This window comes from Macrotis lagotis, chromosome 1, assembly GCF_037893015.1.
Source record: "Macrotis lagotis isolate mMagLag1 chromosome 1, bilby.v1.9.chrom.fasta, whole genome shotgun sequence".
NCBI classification, from domain to species: Eukaryota; Metazoa; Chordata; class Mammalia; order Peramelemorphia; family Peramelidae; genus Macrotis; species Macrotis lagotis.
In genome coordinates, this window is record NC_133658.1 from 557,698,444 (window position 1) to 557,719,580 (window position 21,137).

Below are 21,137 nucleotides of genomic sequence, written 5' to 3' on the forward strand. Positions count from 1 at the left end.
TCTGCCTTTTCTATCCATCTTCCATCATTAGAGGAAGAAGAATCTCACTTCAGAAGCAAATTCTATATTTAGAGTTGAGGAGGCATTTCATTTCAAAGTCCCACTTCTCTATTACCCACAGTTTTCAATAACATCTAATACAGGTATTTTTAGTGTCTGTCATCCTAGAGCCCTTTTAAAGTGACTGTGGATACAGAGACAGATTACTTTGTACCCTTCTGGGACAGAATACAGCTGCTACTAAGGGACTGTTTTATGGGAGGGATTGAAAAGAGAGAATGTCATCAGTTGAAGCCAGAAGAGGAGTTTAGTTGTCCACTCTGGATCTGGGCCAAGATAGCAAGTGAAGGACTTGTTCTTTTAAGCAAAGCTCTGTCGTGATCACAGGTCCTTGTGGTAACTGTTTGACATCTTTTCAGAAATATACCCAGTTCTTCAGAATCTCAGACCAAAATGCTTCTATATTTGATCTTCTGAGCCAATTGGGACCCTACATTTCTAGAATTTCAGGAAATTTCTGGAATTATTGGAAAACCAGAAAAATCCTTGCATCAAATTGTCAGTGAAATTCATTTTTGAGTGGTCTGAGTATATTTTAGAATTATTGCTGTTTACTTGTTTGTTTGTTTTAATCAGGGGGCAGCATGGTCTACTATATGGTAGAGAGATCACTGTTTTTGCAATCAGTAGATCTGGGTTGAAACTCTGCCTTTGCCATTTGTAGTCTATGTGACCTTGGACACATTACAGCACTGTGTGCCTCTGCTTCCTGAAAAATGAAGGGACTGGTTTTTAAGGTCCTTTCCCACTCTAAATGGGAATGGAGAGATGTAGGCCTCTGCCATCAACTACATATGTGACATTAGGAAAATCATGTAACTTCTCTGGGCCTCATTTGCCTTATACTTAAAATGAAGGCATTGAATTAGATGACCTAGATGGCTCAGGAGATAGAGCACTACACCTGGAGACAGGAAGACTGGAGTTCAAATTCAGCCTTAAACATTAATTAGCTGTGAAATGCTTGGAAAGTCACTTAATCTACTGGAGAAGGAAACGGCAAATTCCTTTAGTATCTTTGCCAAGAAAATACCATGATCCACAGGGTCACAAAGAGTTGGACATGACTGAACAACTCAACAACAACAACAACATTTCTTTCCAGCTATAAATTTATGATGTTTAGATAACAATTGAATCTTTTCAGTACCACAGAACAAAAGTCATATAGATACAAAGGTGTTATCAGAAGTCCATAATTTCAGCCAAATCGTGATCTTTTTTTCAACTCATAACAGAATTAGCTGGGATACTAAGTTTGTCTGAGAACAGTATAAGGATAGTACCACTTACTTGGCTTCCTCAAAGTCTTCATTTTCCTGGTAGGTATATGACTGATAGTGAGTTCTCCAGTTCATCATTTCTGAATGTTCCTTGGACAAAGACCACAGAAGCTTCACCTTGGCCTTTTTTTCTTCCCTATATTGACCTTTCAGGTGGTCATAATCATGTTTTGCTGACTGTAGGGCATGGGTGAGGACTTTCTTGGACTACAAGTGACAAAGGGACCTTTGTTAATTATAATTTAGGAATGGACCAACCCACCTACATAAAACAAAGTCCAACAATATGTTTTATTTCCAAAACAGGCTACAGTGAAATATAAAAAAGTTGGTACTATAGAACACTGGACCAAGAAAGGAAAGATTAGAGCATTTTTTAAAATGTTGCTTTTATAATTATGTAGGGGAGATTAATTTGTTCAGGCTTGTCCTTGTTAGAATATTTGGACACCTTGGGCATGTAATCAAATAATTCGAAAAGGAAGGGAACAGAATTTTAAAGTGAAAATATTCATTATTCTTTAGGCAATTAAAAAAAGTCTTATAATTTGCATAAGTCTAAAAGTCTTTCTCTTATAGTATAACTCCTCTTTAAAAGATCACAACATAAAAGGGAAATAGGATCCCTATATGCAAACTATGTGATCAAGAATGCCTTCTACAACATCCTGCCTTGTTTGAAGACCTATTGTAAAGAAGAATGATTTCCTGCAAGAACAAAGTGTATCTCCCTTCTGTATAAAAACTTTTCAAAAACTTAGTCATGGGATAATGAACTTAAAGCTTGAAGGGACTTTAGAGACCCCTTAGTGCAACCCTTTCATTTCATAGCTGAGGAAACTTAGACCTGTAGAAATTTAGTGTCATTCTTTGTATCTCTAGTGTTTAGCATAATGTCTAGTCACTTAACAAATTCATGTTAAGCTGTTATCTTTTCCATTTCAACCACTTTGATTTAGAGTTAGATTTAGAGCTAGTTCAAACCTGTTTCCATATCTGTAGCTCATCAGAAGCTATTTGCCTAAAAATCATTCAGGTAGTAAGCATCAGTGAGTCAATTGAGACCCAGGTCCTCTGTTTCCAAATCCATTACTCTTTCCAATGTACTTTGCTTCCTCATAAGCTTTCATATCCCCCTTAAGTCCTCTCATCCATTCCTTAAACTTCTAACTGTATGACCTGGTCATCAGTAGCCCTATCATCCTTTTGCTCTTTTTTGGATGCTCTCTAGCTTGGTTATCCAGTCAACCCAGCAGTGCATTTTCATAAAAACATCATCTGGAAATCAAAATGATAGCATTTTTATAGTGAGCTGACTAAAGGAGCTTCTAAAAATATCCAAGCATATTTTACAGAGATTTTCTGTAACTCTATTCTTGAAACCCATGACTTATTGGTGGGGCCACTTTATAACAGTTATTTTTGTCTTTTAGTAACTAAATCTCCTTGAATGCATTATTAGTTGAAACTATCTTATATTGAATCTCATTTGGTAATGATATAATAAGAAATGTATTGATCAGGGTCCTCAAGAAACTAGATTTCTCTTATTTTAATTCTGATATTACTTAACTTTGAGATTCTGGGCAAATGATATAACCTCTTTGTGTCTTAGTTTCTGCATGACTAAAAGAAAAAGGTTGGATGAGTTGATTTCTATAGTCCTTTCAGGTTTTAGAGTTCTATGATTCCATATTCTCATGTACTAATTGCCTATGCTAATTGAGATTGTGTTGCCACAGTCTGCCACTTATTAGTAATTTTATCTTCTCTCAGAGGAAGCCATATTTAATTTTTCATGATTAGCTGATAACTTTAACAAAACCAAATATATTGCTGATCAAATAAAGCCACACAAGTATCATTCTGTCTTCCACATATATTCAAACATACATTCCATTAAACACTTCACCCTCAGAGATTTCCTTTTCTAAATGTCTAAAACTTTCCCCTCTCCCTACCTCTTTCTATAGTGATAAAACCAGAATGGATAAATATGCCTCACTGGCCCTTAATCTGACAGACTATAGAGAAAATTTGAATTCCTAAGGCATAATGCTTAGTAATCAAAGTTTATTTGTTAGTGTTGAAATCTTCCTGACACATGCAGTGCCCAACCTCTGTTTTCCTGTAATTTGAAAAAAAAATACCTTTCCCAATTCATTTGAAACTAAAAGGCTTTCAGGACATTTCAGGTCCCATTTGATGGGGGGAAAAGTTGTCGAGAATTATTATTGTTTGTGTCTCATAGATGAATTCTACTATGAATTAAGGAAGTCATTACTTCAGTCTCTTGTTCCAGGATCCTTTTCAATTCTTCAATCTGTTGAGTTAGGTTACTCTTTCCTCTGTAAAGTTTGTTTATCATAGTCTCCTTCTCTTCCAGCTGTTTTTTGAAATCATCTAAAGAAAAAATTCACCAAATGAATCATGGGAGATCTCCTTGTGTTTCCTGGCTTCCCTCACCTAATATTTTGTCCTACCTTTCTCATTCTCAAGTTTTGACTTCTGAGTGGTAGTATCATTTACCAATCTGTCCATCTCTTTAAGTCTATCATTTGTTTCATTGAGTTGGTTTTCATACAGTTTACAGAGCTTCTCCGTCTTTAACTAAGTATTAGGAAGAAAAAAGACAGGAAGTTGATTATAGCAGAGGGACCTATTTCAAAATAAAGAAATCCTTTGTTTTTGACTTAGAATTCAGACTAACTGGTGGACATAAGTGCATTTCTGGGAGGAAAGCACACAGATGATTCAATGTGGGACTGATTTAATGAAACACAGAATAGGAATTGAAATAGGAGCTCACTGGTATAGGAAACTCCTTCTATAAGTGCAGATCAGCATGTCATGGAAGTAGAGTTGGCTTTAGTTAACAATGTGAGAGGAAGGACTTGAACTCAGATCTTCCTGGCTCTGACACTGTTTCCATTATCATTGAAGCAAAACTGGGTAATGGAAGAATCCATTTGTTCCTTCAGAGATTGGGAAAGAAGTCCTAAGTCAGATATCCTCTGGGTTTTTTAAAAATACTTTATTTATTTATTTTTCCCACTACATGAAATGGTAGTTTTCAACAATCATTTTTTTCAAGGTTTTGAGTTTCTCATTTTTCTCCCTCTATTCCCTCCCTCTCTTCCTGATAGAAAGCAATTTAATATAGCTATATATGTATGACTATAATAAACATAAATCCATATTAATCATGTTGTGAAAGAAGAACCAAATCAAAATGGGGAAAAACATTAGAGAGAAAAAACACATAATACATAAGACAACTGTTAAAAATTGAAGAAAACAAGCTTTGGTCTGCATTTAAATTTCATAGTTCCTTCTCTGGATATGGATGATACTTTCTATCACAAGTCTTTTAGAATTGTTTTTGATTATTATACTGCTGAAATGAACAAGTTGTTCACCAGAGTTGATCATTACCTAATGTTCTTGTTAGTATGTACAGTGTTTTTCTGGTTCTGCTTACTTCACTCAGTTTATGCAAGTCTTTCCAGGCTATTCTGAAGTCTCATCCCTCATGATTTCTAATAGAATGAACAATAGTGTCCCATCACATTCATATACCACAATATGTTCAGTCACTCCCCAACTGATGTGCATCCTCTCAATTTCCAAATCTTTGCATTACAAAGAGAGTTGCTATAAATATTTTGGTGTATGTGGGCTTTATACCCTTTTTTTTGTTATCTCTTTGGGATAGAAACCTAGTAGTGGTATTTCTGGATCAAAGAGTGTGCACAATTTTCTTGCCCTTTGGGCATAATTGCAATTGTCTCCAGAAACATAGGATCAGTTCACAACTTCACCAACAATGCATTAGTTGCCCCAGTTTTCCCACAAACCCTCCAACATTGATCAGTCTCAGATTAACCATCCCTTGTTTTTCTATTTGGCTTATGATCACCTTTTATGTCTAAATCCTGTACCCATTTCGATCTTGGTACAGGTGTGAGCTGTTGATCTCTGATTTCTGCCATACTATCTTCCAGTTTTCCGATCAATTTTTATCAAAGAATGAGAGTTTCTATCCCAGAAGTTGCAATCTTTGGGTTTATCAAACAGAAGATTACCACAGTCACTTACTACTGTTTCTCTCTCTCTTTCTTTCTCTCTCTCTCTCTCTCTCTCTCTCTCTCTCTCTCTCTTTCTTTCTTTCTTTCTTTCTTTCTTTTTTAGGATTTTGCAAGGCAAAATGAGGTTAAAAGTGGCTTGCCCAAGGCCACACAGCTAGATAATTATTAAGTGTCTGAGGCTGGATTTGAACTCAGGTACTCCTGACTCCAGGGCTGGTGCTCTATCCACTGTGCCACCTAGCCACCCCACTACTGTTTCTTTTGCACCTAATCTATTCCACTGATACACTACTCTATTTCTTAACTTGTACCAAAAGTTTTGGTAACTAATACCTTACAATATGAATCTAGATCTGGTATGGCTAGGCCACCTTCCTTTGCATTTTTTTCTCATTAATTCCTAGATATTCTTGACCTTTTATTTCTCCATAAGAATTGAGTTGCTATTTTTCTAGATCAATAAAGTGGGCATTTTGGTATGGTACTGAATAGTAATTTAATTTAGGCAGAATTGTTATTTTTATTAGCTCAGCCTACCCATGAGCAATTGACACTTGCCCAATTATTTACATCTGATTTTATTTCTGTGAAAAGTATTTTATAGTTGCTTTCATATAGTTTCTGAGATTGCCTTAGCAGGTAGACTTCCAAGTATTTTATGTTGTTCAACATTTTTTTTTTTTTGGTTTTTGCAAGGTGATGGGGTTAAATGACTGGCCCAAGGTCACACAGCTAGGCATTTATTGTCTGAGGCCAGGTTTGAACTCAGGTACTCCTGACTCCAGAGCCAGTGTTCTATCCACTATACCACCTAGCTGCCCCCTACCTTTACTTTAAATCCATCTCTTGCTATTACTTGTTGATAATATATAGAAATGGTTTTTTTTTGAAAAGTTAAAAATTCCTTAATTTTTTTATTCCTGGTACCACTACCACAATTTACAGGGCAATATACCCGATGTAATGAAAAGAAAAAGAAAAGACAAAGCTACAACAGATAAAAGACCTCAGGAATGTACATCTAATTGACACTACATTGCATTAATCAATAGCTGCACTTTTTGCAAACTGTGGCTATGACAGTCCTGAACAACAAGGGTTTCCTGTTTAAGCTGCAGTAACTTTTCTGACTATGGATCATCATTCCTGCTGTGGCAAATTTTTACAGTTCCTCTAATGCATTTGGGATGACTGTCTCAAAGTAACTTGCAGCTTTCCTGACAACTCCTTGCTCTCTCTCCTGCTAAGAACTGTAGCCCTCTTCTGTTGAGTTTTTAGAACCTTCTGCTACCATATCCACCACTTCCACCACCAGATCCATAACCACCACCATAAGGACTGCCTGAGCTCCTTCCACCAAAACTGCCTCCTTTCATGGGTCCATAATTTGATTGCTGCTGCCCACTATAATTTCCAAAATCATTATAGTTCCCACTGTCACCATAGTTACCACCACCAAAATTTCCTCCTTCATTGTAACCATCATATTCTCCTCCACCACCACCATATCCACCACCTTAGTTTCCATATCCAGGTCTACCACCTCCACCATAACCTCCTTTACTACTGTAGCCAGGACCACCTCCATAGTTGCCACCATCTCCTCCAAATCCATTATATACACCATCTCCACCTCCATAACTGCCTCTGCTGCCACCACCACCTCCACCATAACCACCTCTTCCACCAAAGTTTCCTCCATGGCCAAAGTTTCCTCCATCACCTCCAAAGTTTCCTCCTCAACCCATAAAATTGCCTGAGCCACCTCCACGACCTCTTTGTGAGCCAGCAGACTGCATCTCTTGTTTTGAAAGGGCCTTTTTCACTTCACAGTTATGCCCATGATATGATATTTCTGAACAACAATTTTGTCAACTGTATCACGATCATCAAAAGTTACAAAAGCAAATCCTCTCTTCTTTTTGCTCTGTCAATCTTCCATAACTTCTATAGTTTCAATCTTGCCATACTTTTCAGAGTAGTCTCTTAAATTATATTCTTCTGTATCTTCTTTAATACCACCAACAAAAAATTTCTTCACGGTTAGATGTACACCAGGTTTTACAGAATCCTCTCTAGACACAGCTCTCTTTGGTTCCACTACACGCCCATCAACCTTATGTGGTCGAGCACACATTGCTGTATCTACCTCTTCTACACAAGAATAAGTCACAAAGCCAAATCCTCTAGAATGCTTTGTTTGGGGATCTCTCATCACTATACAATTTCTGAGAGTGCTCCACTTTTCAAAGTGTTCTCTTAAACTATCATCCGTAGTTTCAAAGCTCAAGCCACCAATAAACAGTTTTCTCAACTGATCTGGTTCCTTTGGATCATGACCCTCCATTTTGAGACCGGACTCGCTGCCTCCAAATCGGGTTCCAATATGTAGAAATGTTGATGATTTGTGTGGGTTTATTTTATATCCTGCAACTTTGCTAAAATTGCTAATTATTTCAAGTAGTTTTTAAAGATGATTTTCTAGGATTCTCTAAGTATACCATCAAATCATTTGCAAAGAGTGAGTGTTTTGTTTCTTCAATACCTATTCTAATTCCTTCAATTTATTTTCTTCTCATTGCTAAAATTAACATTTCTAATACAATATTGAATGATAGTGGTGATAAGTCAGATGCCCTGTTAACCCAAACCCTTATTTCATGGACTTGGGAGTATCTCAGATCCTGAAGAGTTAAGACAAAATGAAGATCACTGGTAGAACATATCTATTTCACCCTGAGCAATTCATCCTTCTCTAGTGTGGAGACCTTTCATACCCTCCAGGAGGCTTGGATGGTTATCTACCAGCAGTGTCCTCTTGATCTAACTAAATCTAAGTAAGAGCTTTTCTTTTTTTTCTTCTCCCTACTTCTTAGGGAAGCCTTGCATGAAGCAACTCAAGGAGTTAGGAGAAGATTTAAGACATGAGATCTTATCCCTGGGAGTTTTAGGAGGCCAAGATAGGTGATAGCTTCCTGCTTCACTCTGTTTGTGTGTGTGTGTGTGTGTGTGTGTGTGTGTGTGTGTGTGTGTAATTCACAAGGGATGCCATCCTCCACAGGAAGATGATGCTTAATGGAAGAATAGATTTTTAGGGACTTTTGAGACCTAATTAAACTCTCTAATTTTAAAGATGAGGAAACTGAAGTACAAATATGCAATGTAACTTGTCTACAGGCACAGAGGTAGTAAGCAGAGACAGGATTTAAATTTCAAAATTCATTCATTATTTCTCTTTGCCCTAAAAGTGATTTCAGGCCAGGGTTGAGCCAGGTAAGTGACTTCCTTTCACTAGCATATAGATCCAAGCAAGAACAGGGATAGGCTGAGGAGCATTGTTGCTTTCCCTACTAGACTTGAGTCCTGAATCTAAAACCTAAATCTAAAGGAAGCCCTTGGTCTTGGAACAGAGATGAGGAAGAGGTCAGGGTTCTGGTCCAAACATCCCAAAGTCATCCAAAGAAATTATGAAGTACAACCTGATATTAAAAATGAGATCCCGTGAAAGTTGAGGGAATGGCCTTCAAACTAGGAAGTGCTTAATCAGTAAACCTTCAGCTTAAAAGACAGCTGCCAGAACAATTGCTCTAGTTGCTTCAGATAGTGCATTTGCAATGACAGAGATTGACCCCAATCTCTAATGCTGCCCAAGATGCCTCAAAACTATCTTGTATTCTCCAGTAGAGGATAAGAGCACTAGGCTTAAAGCCAAGAAAACTTGAGTTTGAATCTAGCCTCAGACGCTTACTAACTATAAGATGCCAGGTAAATTACTTAACCTTACTAAGCTTCAGTTTATTTGCCTATAAAATGGTGGGAGGGATAATAATAATAATAATAATAATAATAATAATAACAATAATAATAATAATAATAATGCCTACCTCATAGGGCTCTTATGAGAAATAAATGAGATAATGTATGTGCCCACTATATCTTGAAAACTAAAAAGCATGTTTTCACAAATGCCAGTTATTATTCTTATTAATCATTATCATCATCATCTCTTATTATTAACATTAATTATTATTCACTCTCACCCTTCTACCTAACTTGTAATAATTATTTTAACAGACCAAACTATTCCATCAGGTATAATCCTTTTTTTTGTTTATTCATTTTAATTTTTTTAAGCTTCAATCTCAGATCCAGACCAGTATCCTCATCTAGTATAATTGTTTGCCTGACCTAGATGTAGTTCCAAAACATTAGAAAAGAAGAGGTGCTTTTCACCTATTGAGATCATTCATAAAGACCTTGAATTGGGGACTCCTCTCTCATATTCATAAGGCTCATTGTCTACCTGAGAAATGTTGTCACATTGATACCCATAGCTTTAACTTCCATGACCCATACCATACTTAACTGGTCCTCACTGGCCAATCCCAAGTGTTTCTCTACCTCTGATACCAGAGGTGAATGAACATTCATATTTACCTGAATGAGAACTCTCCACTTCATATAAAACCCATGATCCACATCCATGAACTGTGTAAAATGATGGAAGGACCAAGGTGTCCTCCTCATGAAAAGGAAGGAATAATGTGAAGTCGGTATGAGACAAAAATTGCAGCCTCTCATGGAATCATCTCTGATCTCCTTCTTCCTTGTGCTGCTCCCTGAAGATCCTCACACATGAAGTTCAGAGGTGGCTGAATGGTATAGCGGGTAGAGCTTTGGGCCTGGAGTCAGGAAGACTTTAATTCCAATACAGACTCAGACTCTTACTAGTTGGGTGACCCTGGGCAAGATACTTAACCTCTGTTAAGCTGCAGTTTTCTCAATTGCAAGTTGGTTATTAGAATAATACCTACTTCTTAGGATGTTGTTAGGATTGAATGAAATATTTATAATGTGATTAGCAAAGGGCCATAAGAGGTAAACTTAATAAATGTTGTTCCCTTCCTTCCTCTCTGGTTTTATCTTTGATTGCCCCATCCTGGGGTTTTCATTTGGGCTTATTCCTTCCTTGGTTTGAGCTATAAAATGTGGTTATAATAAAAGTCTCCTAATTTTAGCATCACTGATCTATCTCTTTTGCAAAAGTCTGTAAGTACTTAAGCAGCTGAAATGGTCTAGGGCATCCAACATAGTTTGCATCTCAGTTGTTGCTGTATAGAAAGGCAAAAGGTAATAAAATTATTTGGAAGCATATTATCTGGTTTGTAGATTCTTTGCTGAGTATACTTGTTATCTAATGAGATTTTTATGGAACTGATTAGCTAGAGAAATAACATGGTAAAAGAGAAAAAGTTTTGGAATTAAAAGACCTGGACTTAACTCTTGACTCCAATATCTGCAACAAGTCATTTAACCTATCTGGGTTTCAGTTTCTTAATCTGTAAAGAGCAGTAATAAGGGCATGTCCAACCTAACTTGTATAGTCACTTGATGGGTCCAATGGTAGATTATAAGAAAAGTACTTTACTAAGAGCACTATAGATGTAAGGCCTTCACCTTGTACTTTTTAAGTTACCTACCTATATGGAAGTTACCTATATGGAAGTTCTAGACTATGCCTATCTTCTCATTCTCTCTTTACCTGCTAAATTTTAATCCAATTTTTAAAATGCAACTCAAATGCCTCTTTCTCTTTGAATGAGTAACTACTTTCTCTCCCTGTCCTACCCACTCCCCAAATTCCCCAAAGCAACTTCTCTGTACATTTCATTTTATATTAGTCTGTAGGTATGACATATCCTTCTATTATATGAAGTTCTATCTCCCCCAATGCCTAGAAGAGTGGCCTACACATAATAGGCTCTCAGAAAATATGTTTAATTGAATCAAATAGAAATATAAAAACTGCCACTAGATTTTCTGACCTAAGAAGCATCTTTTCATATATTATATTTATTGAACAAGAGATAAAATACCAGCTCCAGGAAAGCTGGTACATTGCCTTTAGGAGGCTAACAAAGAATATAACAAAGTATAAATAATGACAAAGCATATAACTACCAGGCTCCAGAGTAGAGGATCATAACCTTTGTTTTAAATGCCATAGGTCCTTCTTTGGAGATCTGGTAAAGCCTGTGGCCCCTTTTCAAAATGATGTGTTTAAATGCATAAAATAATATGCACATTATGAAGGAGAGCAATCTATGGTAATGAGTCATTGTTATCAACAAATTTTAAAAAATCAATCTCAAAGACTTTAGGTAAGAACTCTTGCCCTAGAGTGAAATAGATCTATAAAGTGGCCATGTTGATAGATAACTATGAAACTGGACCTGGTAGAGTGTGTTTTGTACTATCCAGAGCCCAAGGTCATCTCCAAGTCACAGTGAAGGTCTACTATCCAAGGGAGAATTACAGCAAAGTCTTTGACCAAAAAAAAAAAAGGATCCAGCATATGTTTATTAGACAAAACTGGAATCTAGACAGTCACACCTCCTTTGGAGAGGCATAATTCTGCCATGCTACACATCCATCAAGAAAGACTTCTAGTAGCCCATAGTTTATCCCAATGGTAGTTAGGAAGCTTAAGAACTAAAGTCAAGAGATCATGTAAAAGGGTAAAAACATCACATACAAAAATATTCATATTAGCTCTGTTTGTGGTGGCAAAGAATTGGAAATTGAGTGAATGTTCATCAACTGGGGAATGGCTGAACAAATTGTGGTATATGTACATTATGGAACACTATTGTTCTATTAGAAACCAGGAGGGATGGAAATTCAGAGAAGCCTGGAAGGATTTTCATGAACTGATGCTGAGTGAAATGAGCAGAACCAGAAGAACATTATACACCATTAACAGCAACATGGGGGTGATCAATCTTAATGGACTTGCTCATTCCATCAGTGCAACAATCAGGGACAATTTTGGGGTATCTGCAATGGAGAATACCATCTGTATCCAGAGAAAGAATTGTGGCTTTTGAACAAAGACCAAAGACTATTACTTTTAATTTTTTTAAAAAAGTTATCTTATTATGTTTTGCTATCTCTTATTTTTTTCCTTAAGCATATGATTTCTCTCTCAACACATTCAACTTAAGTTAACATATAGCATGGAAACAATGTAAAGACTAACAGATTGCCTTCTGTGGGGGTTAAGGAGAGGGAAATGAGATTGGGGGAAAATTGCAAAATTCAAAAATAAATAAATTTAAACAAAAAAGAACTAAAGTCAAGCATGGTACCTTTGAAGGAGTACAGAACTAAAATCCCAAATCTATCATAACCAGTTTGACTTTAAGCAAGTTACATTTCTCCTACAGATCCCTCTTTCCCTCTCTATCAAATGAGGGAATTGGGTTTTATGATCTCTCAAACAGGGGCTATATGTGGTCGTAATGAATAGGGATAACAAAAAAAAAGGATTTAGGCATTATATGATTAACCACAGCCTCAATGAGTTGGCATATGGATAACTTCATCAGAGCAATATTTGAGGGTTGGGAGAGAGTGGTTGAGTGGAATTGATATGTTATTTCAGAGATATTGGGAGCGCCATAAATAGGAAACTCATTTTACTGTAAAGACCTATAGCTGTTTTCCAACTTAGAGAAGAGATTATTAACAAATCATTCATTTGCCTTTTTAATATATTTTGATAGCTTTACTTTGACAGAATTGATTTCTTTTGTTATTTGTTAAGTTTTTTCAGTTACATCTGACTCTCCATGAACTAATTTTGGGTTTTCTTGGAAAAGAGGTGATTTAACATTTCCTTCTCCAGTTCATTTTATAGATGAGGAAACTGAAGCAAACAGGGTTAAATGACTTGCTCAGGGTCACACACTATTATTAAGTGTCTGAGGTAAGTTTTGAATTCACCAGGATGAGTCTTCCTGATGCCAATCCTGGTACTGTATCCACTGCTCTGCCTAGCAAGCCTCTTCTTTTGTAATACTATAGATTTTATTTTAAGTATTTCAGAATTATGAGATTTGTGAGATATTATACTGAGATAGGTTTTGGAACTCTGACAAGGGGAATGGGACACAAAAAAGTATTTGAGAACTTCTCTTACAGAGAGGTTCCTAGTCACTGAGTGGTTGTGACTTGCCTATGAGCAATGATACCAATATGTATCAAGAGTGGGACTTGAACAGAGGTCTCTCTGACCCAGGTGCCTAGTCTCTACCCACTACCCAACACTTTTTCTTTGGATGCAAGCCTGGTTTATAGCAATCACCCAAGGGTCATTGTTCTTGAGCCAAGCCTTTGTGCCAATATAGAGTCCAAGAGGCCAAAGTATTAGTAGTGATTGAGTACAACTAAGGATCGCAGCTGTTATCAAATGACAGCCTTTACATGTGTGCAGAATGGAAAAATGAGTTGGACATGCATCAATCGACATTTTCAACCCCACCTGCATACATACACAGCAACAATCATCAAAAGAATCCATTTCCTACTCTGAGGGACAGTGACACACACTCATAGCTAATAACTGACTAGTGTCCATATATTCATTTTTAAACCATTTCCCTCAAGTACATATAGGAAAATATGCCTCCCAGAAGTGTACTGCAATGTCACTGAAATCAATGTGATTTTATAATAATCAGGATAATTTTTCTCATGCCTGTAACCTCAGAATTATCCCAGGCCCTTCTGCCAACTTGTCATTGCTTTTAAAATTCTGCAGTTTCCCTGTGCTAGTGTGGTTGGCTTGCTTGGTTACACTTCAGCAGCCAGGGCTGAAATAAACAATTCAAAAAGGTTTTGTATAACGTGCAGGTCAGACAGGGTGATCATAACCAATTCATTTATTCCTTCATTCACTCATTAAATATGTATTCAGTTCCTACTACGTGCAAGTTACTGCAAAGGGATATAAAAATATGAAATAAATCTCTCATACTAGACTGTACATACTCTAAAGGCAAGGACCATCAGGAAGGTGCATAAATATATTTCACAATGATGTGATCAAAGGGCCAGAGGGAAAGGACCTTATCTGTCATCTAGACAAACCTTATGTTAATAGATGAGGAAACTAAAGTCTAGAAAGGTTAAATGATTTATCCAAGGAATAACTATCAGAATCTAGAGTCCTCAGTTTACATATCAGTTTATAATTTTCTACTGTTTCATATACCTGTCATATCTCATTGTTGAAATATGACAACCCTACAATGAGAAGTATTACCAAAGGAATCTAAGTTCTAAAGAAGTTTCAGAAAGAAAAGAAATAACTTCTAGCTGATTATGTGGGGCATATTGGTGAAAGTTTCAAAGAAGAAATGACATTTGAGTTGGGCCTTGTGAGATGTTAGATTTCAATGGGAAGAGGCAGGGAGAGGGTAAGATAAAAGAAAGAGTGGCAAAAGAAAAGATTCAGAGGTAAATGAAGAAGTAGGTTTGGAGGACAGTGAGCAAAGTTGGGTTTGGCTGAAACAGATAGTATATGTATAAATGGTAGATGAGATAAATGTGAACTGGTGTGATGAGGACAGATCACTGAAGAATTTGATTGCTAGACTAGGGAGTTTTACACTTCCTTAGATTATCTATCTTTAAGGAACTATTAAAATTTTTAAGTTGAGGAGTGTCTTATTTAGAGCTATTTTAGGGAAAGATTAAACTGGAAATTATGTGAAGAATAGATTTAGAAAGGTGAGAGATTAGAGTTAGAGGAGATAAATATAGAATAAATAGGACTAGGTAATGATTTTGATCCTGGAGAGAAAGATGGAAGAAGTCAAAGATAGCATTAAGACTTTGACTCAAGATGACAGAAGATGATGGTAATAGCAGAAACAGCAAAATTCAGACAAGGAGAAAGTATGGGTGGGAATATAAAAAGTTGGATCTTAAGCACTGGATTTGAAGGGCATATGACATATCCAGGGATAAATCTCCAGGAGGTAATTGGACATGTAATGTTAGAATTGAGGAAAGAGATAAGAACTAGAATTAAGATCTAGAAATCATATACATAGAAGTCATAGTTGAAACCATGGGGATGTTTAAGTTCAAGGAAATGAGAGATCATCTGAGAAAGGATTAAAAAGGATAACCTTTGGGAACACTGACATTTGGAGGGCAGAAGGAAAAAAGGACAAAGGAGATATAGAAAGAATGACCAAAAAGGCAAGAGGAGAATCAGTTTAATACACTGTCTTAGAAACTAAGATAATTAAGAATTCGAAGTTTGCAATGATTTACAGGGGTAAATATTGCAGAGAGATCAAGAAGGGTGAAAACTGAGATCAGGATTATAATAATTAATTAACTTAAAAGTTATATAATTTGAAAGAGAAACATCTTAGACAAGTGGTGGAACTCTAAAGCTTATTCACTAGAAAATATTGACTAGAGAGGGAATGATGCAGAAATGAATGCAGGTACTTTTTTGAGAATTTTGATAATGACAGGAAGTAAAGAAAAAAGGAGGAAAGTTCAATGCAATAGCAAGACTGAGAGAATTGGTTTTGTATTTTATTTGGTTTGTTTTTAAGATAGTGAAGGCTTGAGATTGAGCAAAGTCAGAGAGAAGGAATACACAGAGAGGGAAGGATTAAGCAAGTGAGGAGTTAACTCATGGATCAGGATTAAGAGGTAAGAGAACATGAGGTCAAGAGGATCAGTGAAAATATTAAATGTGCAAAGAAGGAAGGATACTCCCTATAAGTAAAGAAGGAAGAGAGGGGATAAGTTATAGGAAAATTAGAGAAGAGAAAAATTAAATACATGAATGGTACTGATCCCAGTTGGAGGCAAAGTGATTCAAGAATAAGAACTATCAGGAAAATGCCAGAAGGTAAAAGATTCCAAATTCTTGGGAGAAAAGGAGCTATTTCAGGTTTGCCTTTATAACCCAAGCATCTTATGTGAAGCATTTATACATAGTAGTCACTTACAAGATCATAGGACTACTGACCAACTCTCTCATTTGTCAAATGAGGTATCTGAAACATAGAAGTTAAATAACTTGGCCAAGGTCAAGCTAAGGAATGCCTAAGACAGGATTTTTAACTCATAATTATAAATCCAGAATCCTATCCCCTCTACCACAAAGCTATGTCAGTCAAATTTGTTGAATTACATTATTGAATAGCTAGGGAACAGGACAAAGGCAATCAACAAGAAATAAAGGTTTAAAAAAAACCATTATAGGGCGTAAGATCAGAAAACATAAATTTATAGGGTCCTTAGAAGGAGTTGCTTCAACCCCAAATAGTAGCAGCAGAAAAAAAAATGAAATAAATAAATAAATATATATATATGTGTGTGTGTGTGTGTGTGTGTGTGTGTGTGTATACACACAAATATATGTATATATATATATGTGTATACATATATAATTAGAAATTATTATCAGGGATGGGAAGGAAGCAGGTTGAATTGACTCTAATGAATTAACTGTTCAATTTTCAGTATGAACATTTATACCTCAAAACTGGTAAACATAAATCACATTTGATATGAATGTAATGGAATATTATTATAACATAAGAAATGGTGAAAGGAATAGTTTCAGAGAATTCTTGGAAGACTTAGGTGAACTAATGCAGAATCTAGTAAGAAAAATAAGGAAAATAATTTATTGACAACAACATTATTAAGACAGTTTTGGAAAAATCAAGACTTCCAACTTCCAATCAAATGATCTGCCATAATTTCAGGAGACAGAAAAGTAAGCCTACTACCTATTCAATAAAGAGATGATGGAATCAAGATGCAGAATGAAACATACATTTTTGAACTTGACTAATTAGGAAATTTTCTTTGCTTAACTATGCATATATTATAAAGTTATGGTTTTTCTTTTCCCTATTTGGGAATGTGGAGATGAAAGGGGGATAAAATAAAAACCTTTTAACTGAAAAAAATTAAGTTTAAGAAAAAAAAGAAATGTTTTTTCATCCTGGCTTACCTCAAGCTAACCTCCCCATAGCATACAAAGTTCACAGAGGAGGAATTTATCTTGCTTGTAAATCTGATTAACCCTATGGAGTTAATACAGTTAAAGAGATCAAACTATGAGTGGCTAATATGATTAATAAAGAAAAACAGAAATGCATATAAGGGTGTAATGGAGAAAGTGCTAGATTTGAAATCAGAGGTCCTGAATTCTAATTCTGATTTTTTGCTTTAGGATATCTCAAAACTCTGAGTTTTAATTTTTCTCATCCTTAAAAGAACCTCCAGGAGACCATTTAGTCCTTAAATGTTTCTTCTAGTACTAATTGATGGGAAAAAAAGCCTACAATAATGTTGAGAAGGACCTCTTCCTGGGCATCAAGGCTATTGGACAAGTAATGTCTAATACACTCTAGTCTTGTCTGAGTTCCCTTGTAGTAGACACCCACTGTACCCATTTGTTTTTCTAGCAAGCTCTATCACTAGTAGAAGCAGATAGCACAGTATTCCTGACTTGCTTAATCCTGATTCTCTCTACAAACACTTCTAGGTGGATCCATGAGTGACAAGGTTAAAGATGTGTATGACATGGAAATGATTTGTAAAACTATATAAAAATCATAAAGCTATGCTAAGTTCATAGATTTAGATCTAGAAAGGACCTCATAGACTCAGTCAAGTCCCTTCCAAGCAGTGTCCAAGTGATTTTAGACCCTGGATGACTTCACAAACACAGTTGATTCTGAGCCTCAACACCCAATGACTTTCAGCCACAGGTAGCCAGACCCTGCCTTCCTTTCCCCTGGCACCCCTTCTTCCCTCCTCCTTAGAGTGACTTGAGAAGCTCTTACCTTTGCTTTGGCCATCTGCTCCACACGAGTAAGCAAGCCATTCACTTCTAGCTTCAATTCGCTCTTCTCTTCTTCCAATTTCGTCTTGACCCACTGTAGGTTGTCAACCTGCCCCTTTAAATCTTCCAGGCTCTTCTCATGTTTCTTTTTGATGGTGGCAGCTGTGGTATCAAAGTGAAAGGTGGCTTCATCGACATCTCTTGGTAACCTTATAAACTCAGCCTCCCTCTTCTTATTGATCTCTAACTGAGCTGGACTGGAGCCCCTGGCCTCTTCCAGTTGCTTGTTCATCTTTTCCAACTCATGAGCCAGGTCACTCCTCTGCTTTTCTACCTTGGCTTGCATTGTTTTTTCAGCTTCCAGTTTGTCTTCCAACTCCTTCTTTCGAGCCTGGCACAATAGTAACAGTTTTTCTTTTAGTGTGAAACCTGTACCATGTCTTATACTCAGGGAACATTATAGTGGCATTATTTATTGGTTCTCATAACTGTGAAAGCTCATTTGGATCTCTGAGTCTTCACTTTACAGTTAAAGAAAGTGCAGCCAAGAAATGTTAAGTGACTTTCCCAAATCAATTACAGAGCCAGAATTAGAACTCACAGTTCCTAAGCTCTTAGCCCTATTTGACATATAGACTTTTAATTATATGCAATTTTTTTAAAAAGGAAACTTTTAATCTTTGAAAATAAACTTGCATATAGTCCATGATATGTTAGAATATTAAAAAAAATACCAAAAAGAACAATAGTTATATGATCATAGATGTTTCCCTACACAATAGTAACATCTCACTAACCTGAAGACCACTTATTTGGCAATGCCAGTTGTGGAGAACAATGCTAAAAGCTCATCTGTCTGAGTGGAGCAGAACAATTTGCCTAAAACTAATTCACCTAAAGTCAGTTCCTCTTAAACAGAGCCAAAACTACAAAGTAAGCCAAAGCATCAGCCAAAATAGATGTCACAAAGGTCATGTACTTTATTCAGAGGGACCCCTCCAGGTCCTTGGCCGGAGCCTATTGTAGATTCATTTTAGACACAGCTCTTTCAAGTTTGATTACCTGGTTTCTAAGCTCACAGCAGATTTCAAGGCAACAAATTAGAAAATGGGAGAATAAAGAGAAATAAGGGATTGGAAAGGTAGGCACACTGACAGCTGCAAGAAGTGACAGCTGACAGTGAGGGAGGAGACAGAACAATTATAGAAAATAGGACTCAAAATGCCTAAAGTCTGGATCCATTTAAGGAAGGGCCCAAATCCCTCATTAACCACTGAGAACTTCACTATATTACAGAAGAATGAAATGATTGAAGCTCACCACGATTACTTGGAGTGATGAAAAAAACAGGAAAAATTAGTTTTAAGTCCTATCTTATGGATGAGATTTCACTGTCATTCTATTTGAGGTGTGACTAAAATTAATAAATTTTTTTGGGGGGGCTAGATGGTGCAGTAGACAGAGTGCTGGACCTGGAGTTAGGAAGATTCATCCTTGTGAGTTTGAATCCAGCCTCAGATACTTATTAGCTCTGTGACCCTGGGCAAGTCCTTTAACTCTGTTCACCTCCATTTCCTCTTCTGTACAATAAGCTGGAGAAGGAAATGGCAAACCATTTTAGGATCTTTGCCAAGAAAATTCCAATAGAGGTCACAAAGAGACAGATATGACTCAATAACAAAATTAATGATTGAAGTGTGATTATAAATTAATAGAATTTGCATGGTTAATGGTATGACCAAATCAATATTTTCTCCTTCAAGGCTATACTTTTATTGTAAGGATGCTGCCATTTGATATATTTTTGGAGTTCCTTTTTTGAATATCATCAGGGTTGATAAAGATTCATCCTTTCAGGGTGAATTTAATTTCTAAAAGCAGATGATTGTCATTGAAAGTCAATGATTGCAAATTATTAGATGAAAGATCAAGTTGGGAAATGCCATTTTTGGTCCAAAACAAGGGATTTAAATAAAGTGATCTGATTGATTTGTTATTGCTTTTATTTTTGAGTCATTTTATCTTTTAAAGTCATTCTCATTTCTTTATAGCACCATACATAGCCAACCTATAGATATTTAGTAGGTGCCTATAAATAGATGATTGGCATACCTAGGGAATAGAGGTCCATATGGAGTTGAAGCAACCTGAGTTCAACTCTTGATTATGACTCATAATAACTACCTGACCTTGGCCAAGTAACTTAAGCTTTCAGTGCCCTAGGCAATTTTCTAAGATGATGAGTAGCAGATAAGTTGCTGTTTTACATTGATTGGACTATCTAATATTTTATAAACAATAATAAATATTATTAAATATGTTATTTTAATATTAATATAATAGATAATTTTTATTATTAATAATAATGCTGTAACAACAAAAACAACCAGAATTTACATAATACTTGCTTTTGTGAAGCACTTTACTCAAGTTACTTCCTTGGATCCTCATTACAATCTGTGAGGTGAGTAGGTGCTCTCATCATCCCCACTTAACAAATGAAAAAAAACTGAGGTTGAAAGAAGTTAAATGAATTACCAAGGATTACATAGCTAGAAAAAGTATGAAGCAGGATTTGCATTCTGGTCTTCCTGACTCCATTTCTAATACTCTACCCATTGTGCCAATTAGCTTCAATTACAGGTCCAGAGCAAAAAGAATTCACTGATGAACTCCAGGGTGTTCTGAGGTTCTTGGCAGTTAGAAGAAGTTGCTAACCTCCAGAGAAAGAACTTGGTTACAGACAACACAGCTATGTAAAAGGATGCCTTGGTAGATACTGCAGGATTATTCATTATTGGTCCACATCATGTATACAGTATTCAGCTCCTTGAGGTTACCTGAAATTCCTTCACCACCTTCTGGAACCGGCTGAGTAGTTTCTTCTCATCTTTGGAACCTGAATTCATTATGTCCATTTCCAACTCTTTCCTGTTGTTTTTTAAGGAGAAAACCCAAGAACAAATAGATAGATGGTTTCTCTACACCTTCAAATTGAACCTCTGTCAAAGAGGAAAGTTGTTTTTTTTATGT

At 36.3% G+C, this 21,137-nt stretch overlaps 1 protein-coding gene and 1 pseudogene across 1 annotated transcript in view; both read right to left on the bottom strand.

The window, feature by feature from the left end:
- MYH15 (myosin heavy chain 15) overlaps positions 1–21,137 on the bottom strand; it is a 116,410-nt gene that overhangs the window by 74,774 nt on the left and 20,499 nt on the right. Inside the window, 5 exon segments of the mRNA XM_074211191.1 lie at positions 1,354–1,550; positions 3,628–3,746; positions 3,827–3,953; positions 18,106–18,495; positions 20,945–21,035. Of these exon segments, the coding sequence (XP_074067292.1) occupies positions 1,354–1,550; positions 3,628–3,746; positions 3,827–3,953; positions 18,106–18,495; positions 20,945–21,035 (924 nt within the window).
- On the bottom strand, positions 6,645–7,782 carry LOC141521341 (heterogeneous nuclear ribonucleoprotein A3 pseudogene; annotated as a pseudogene).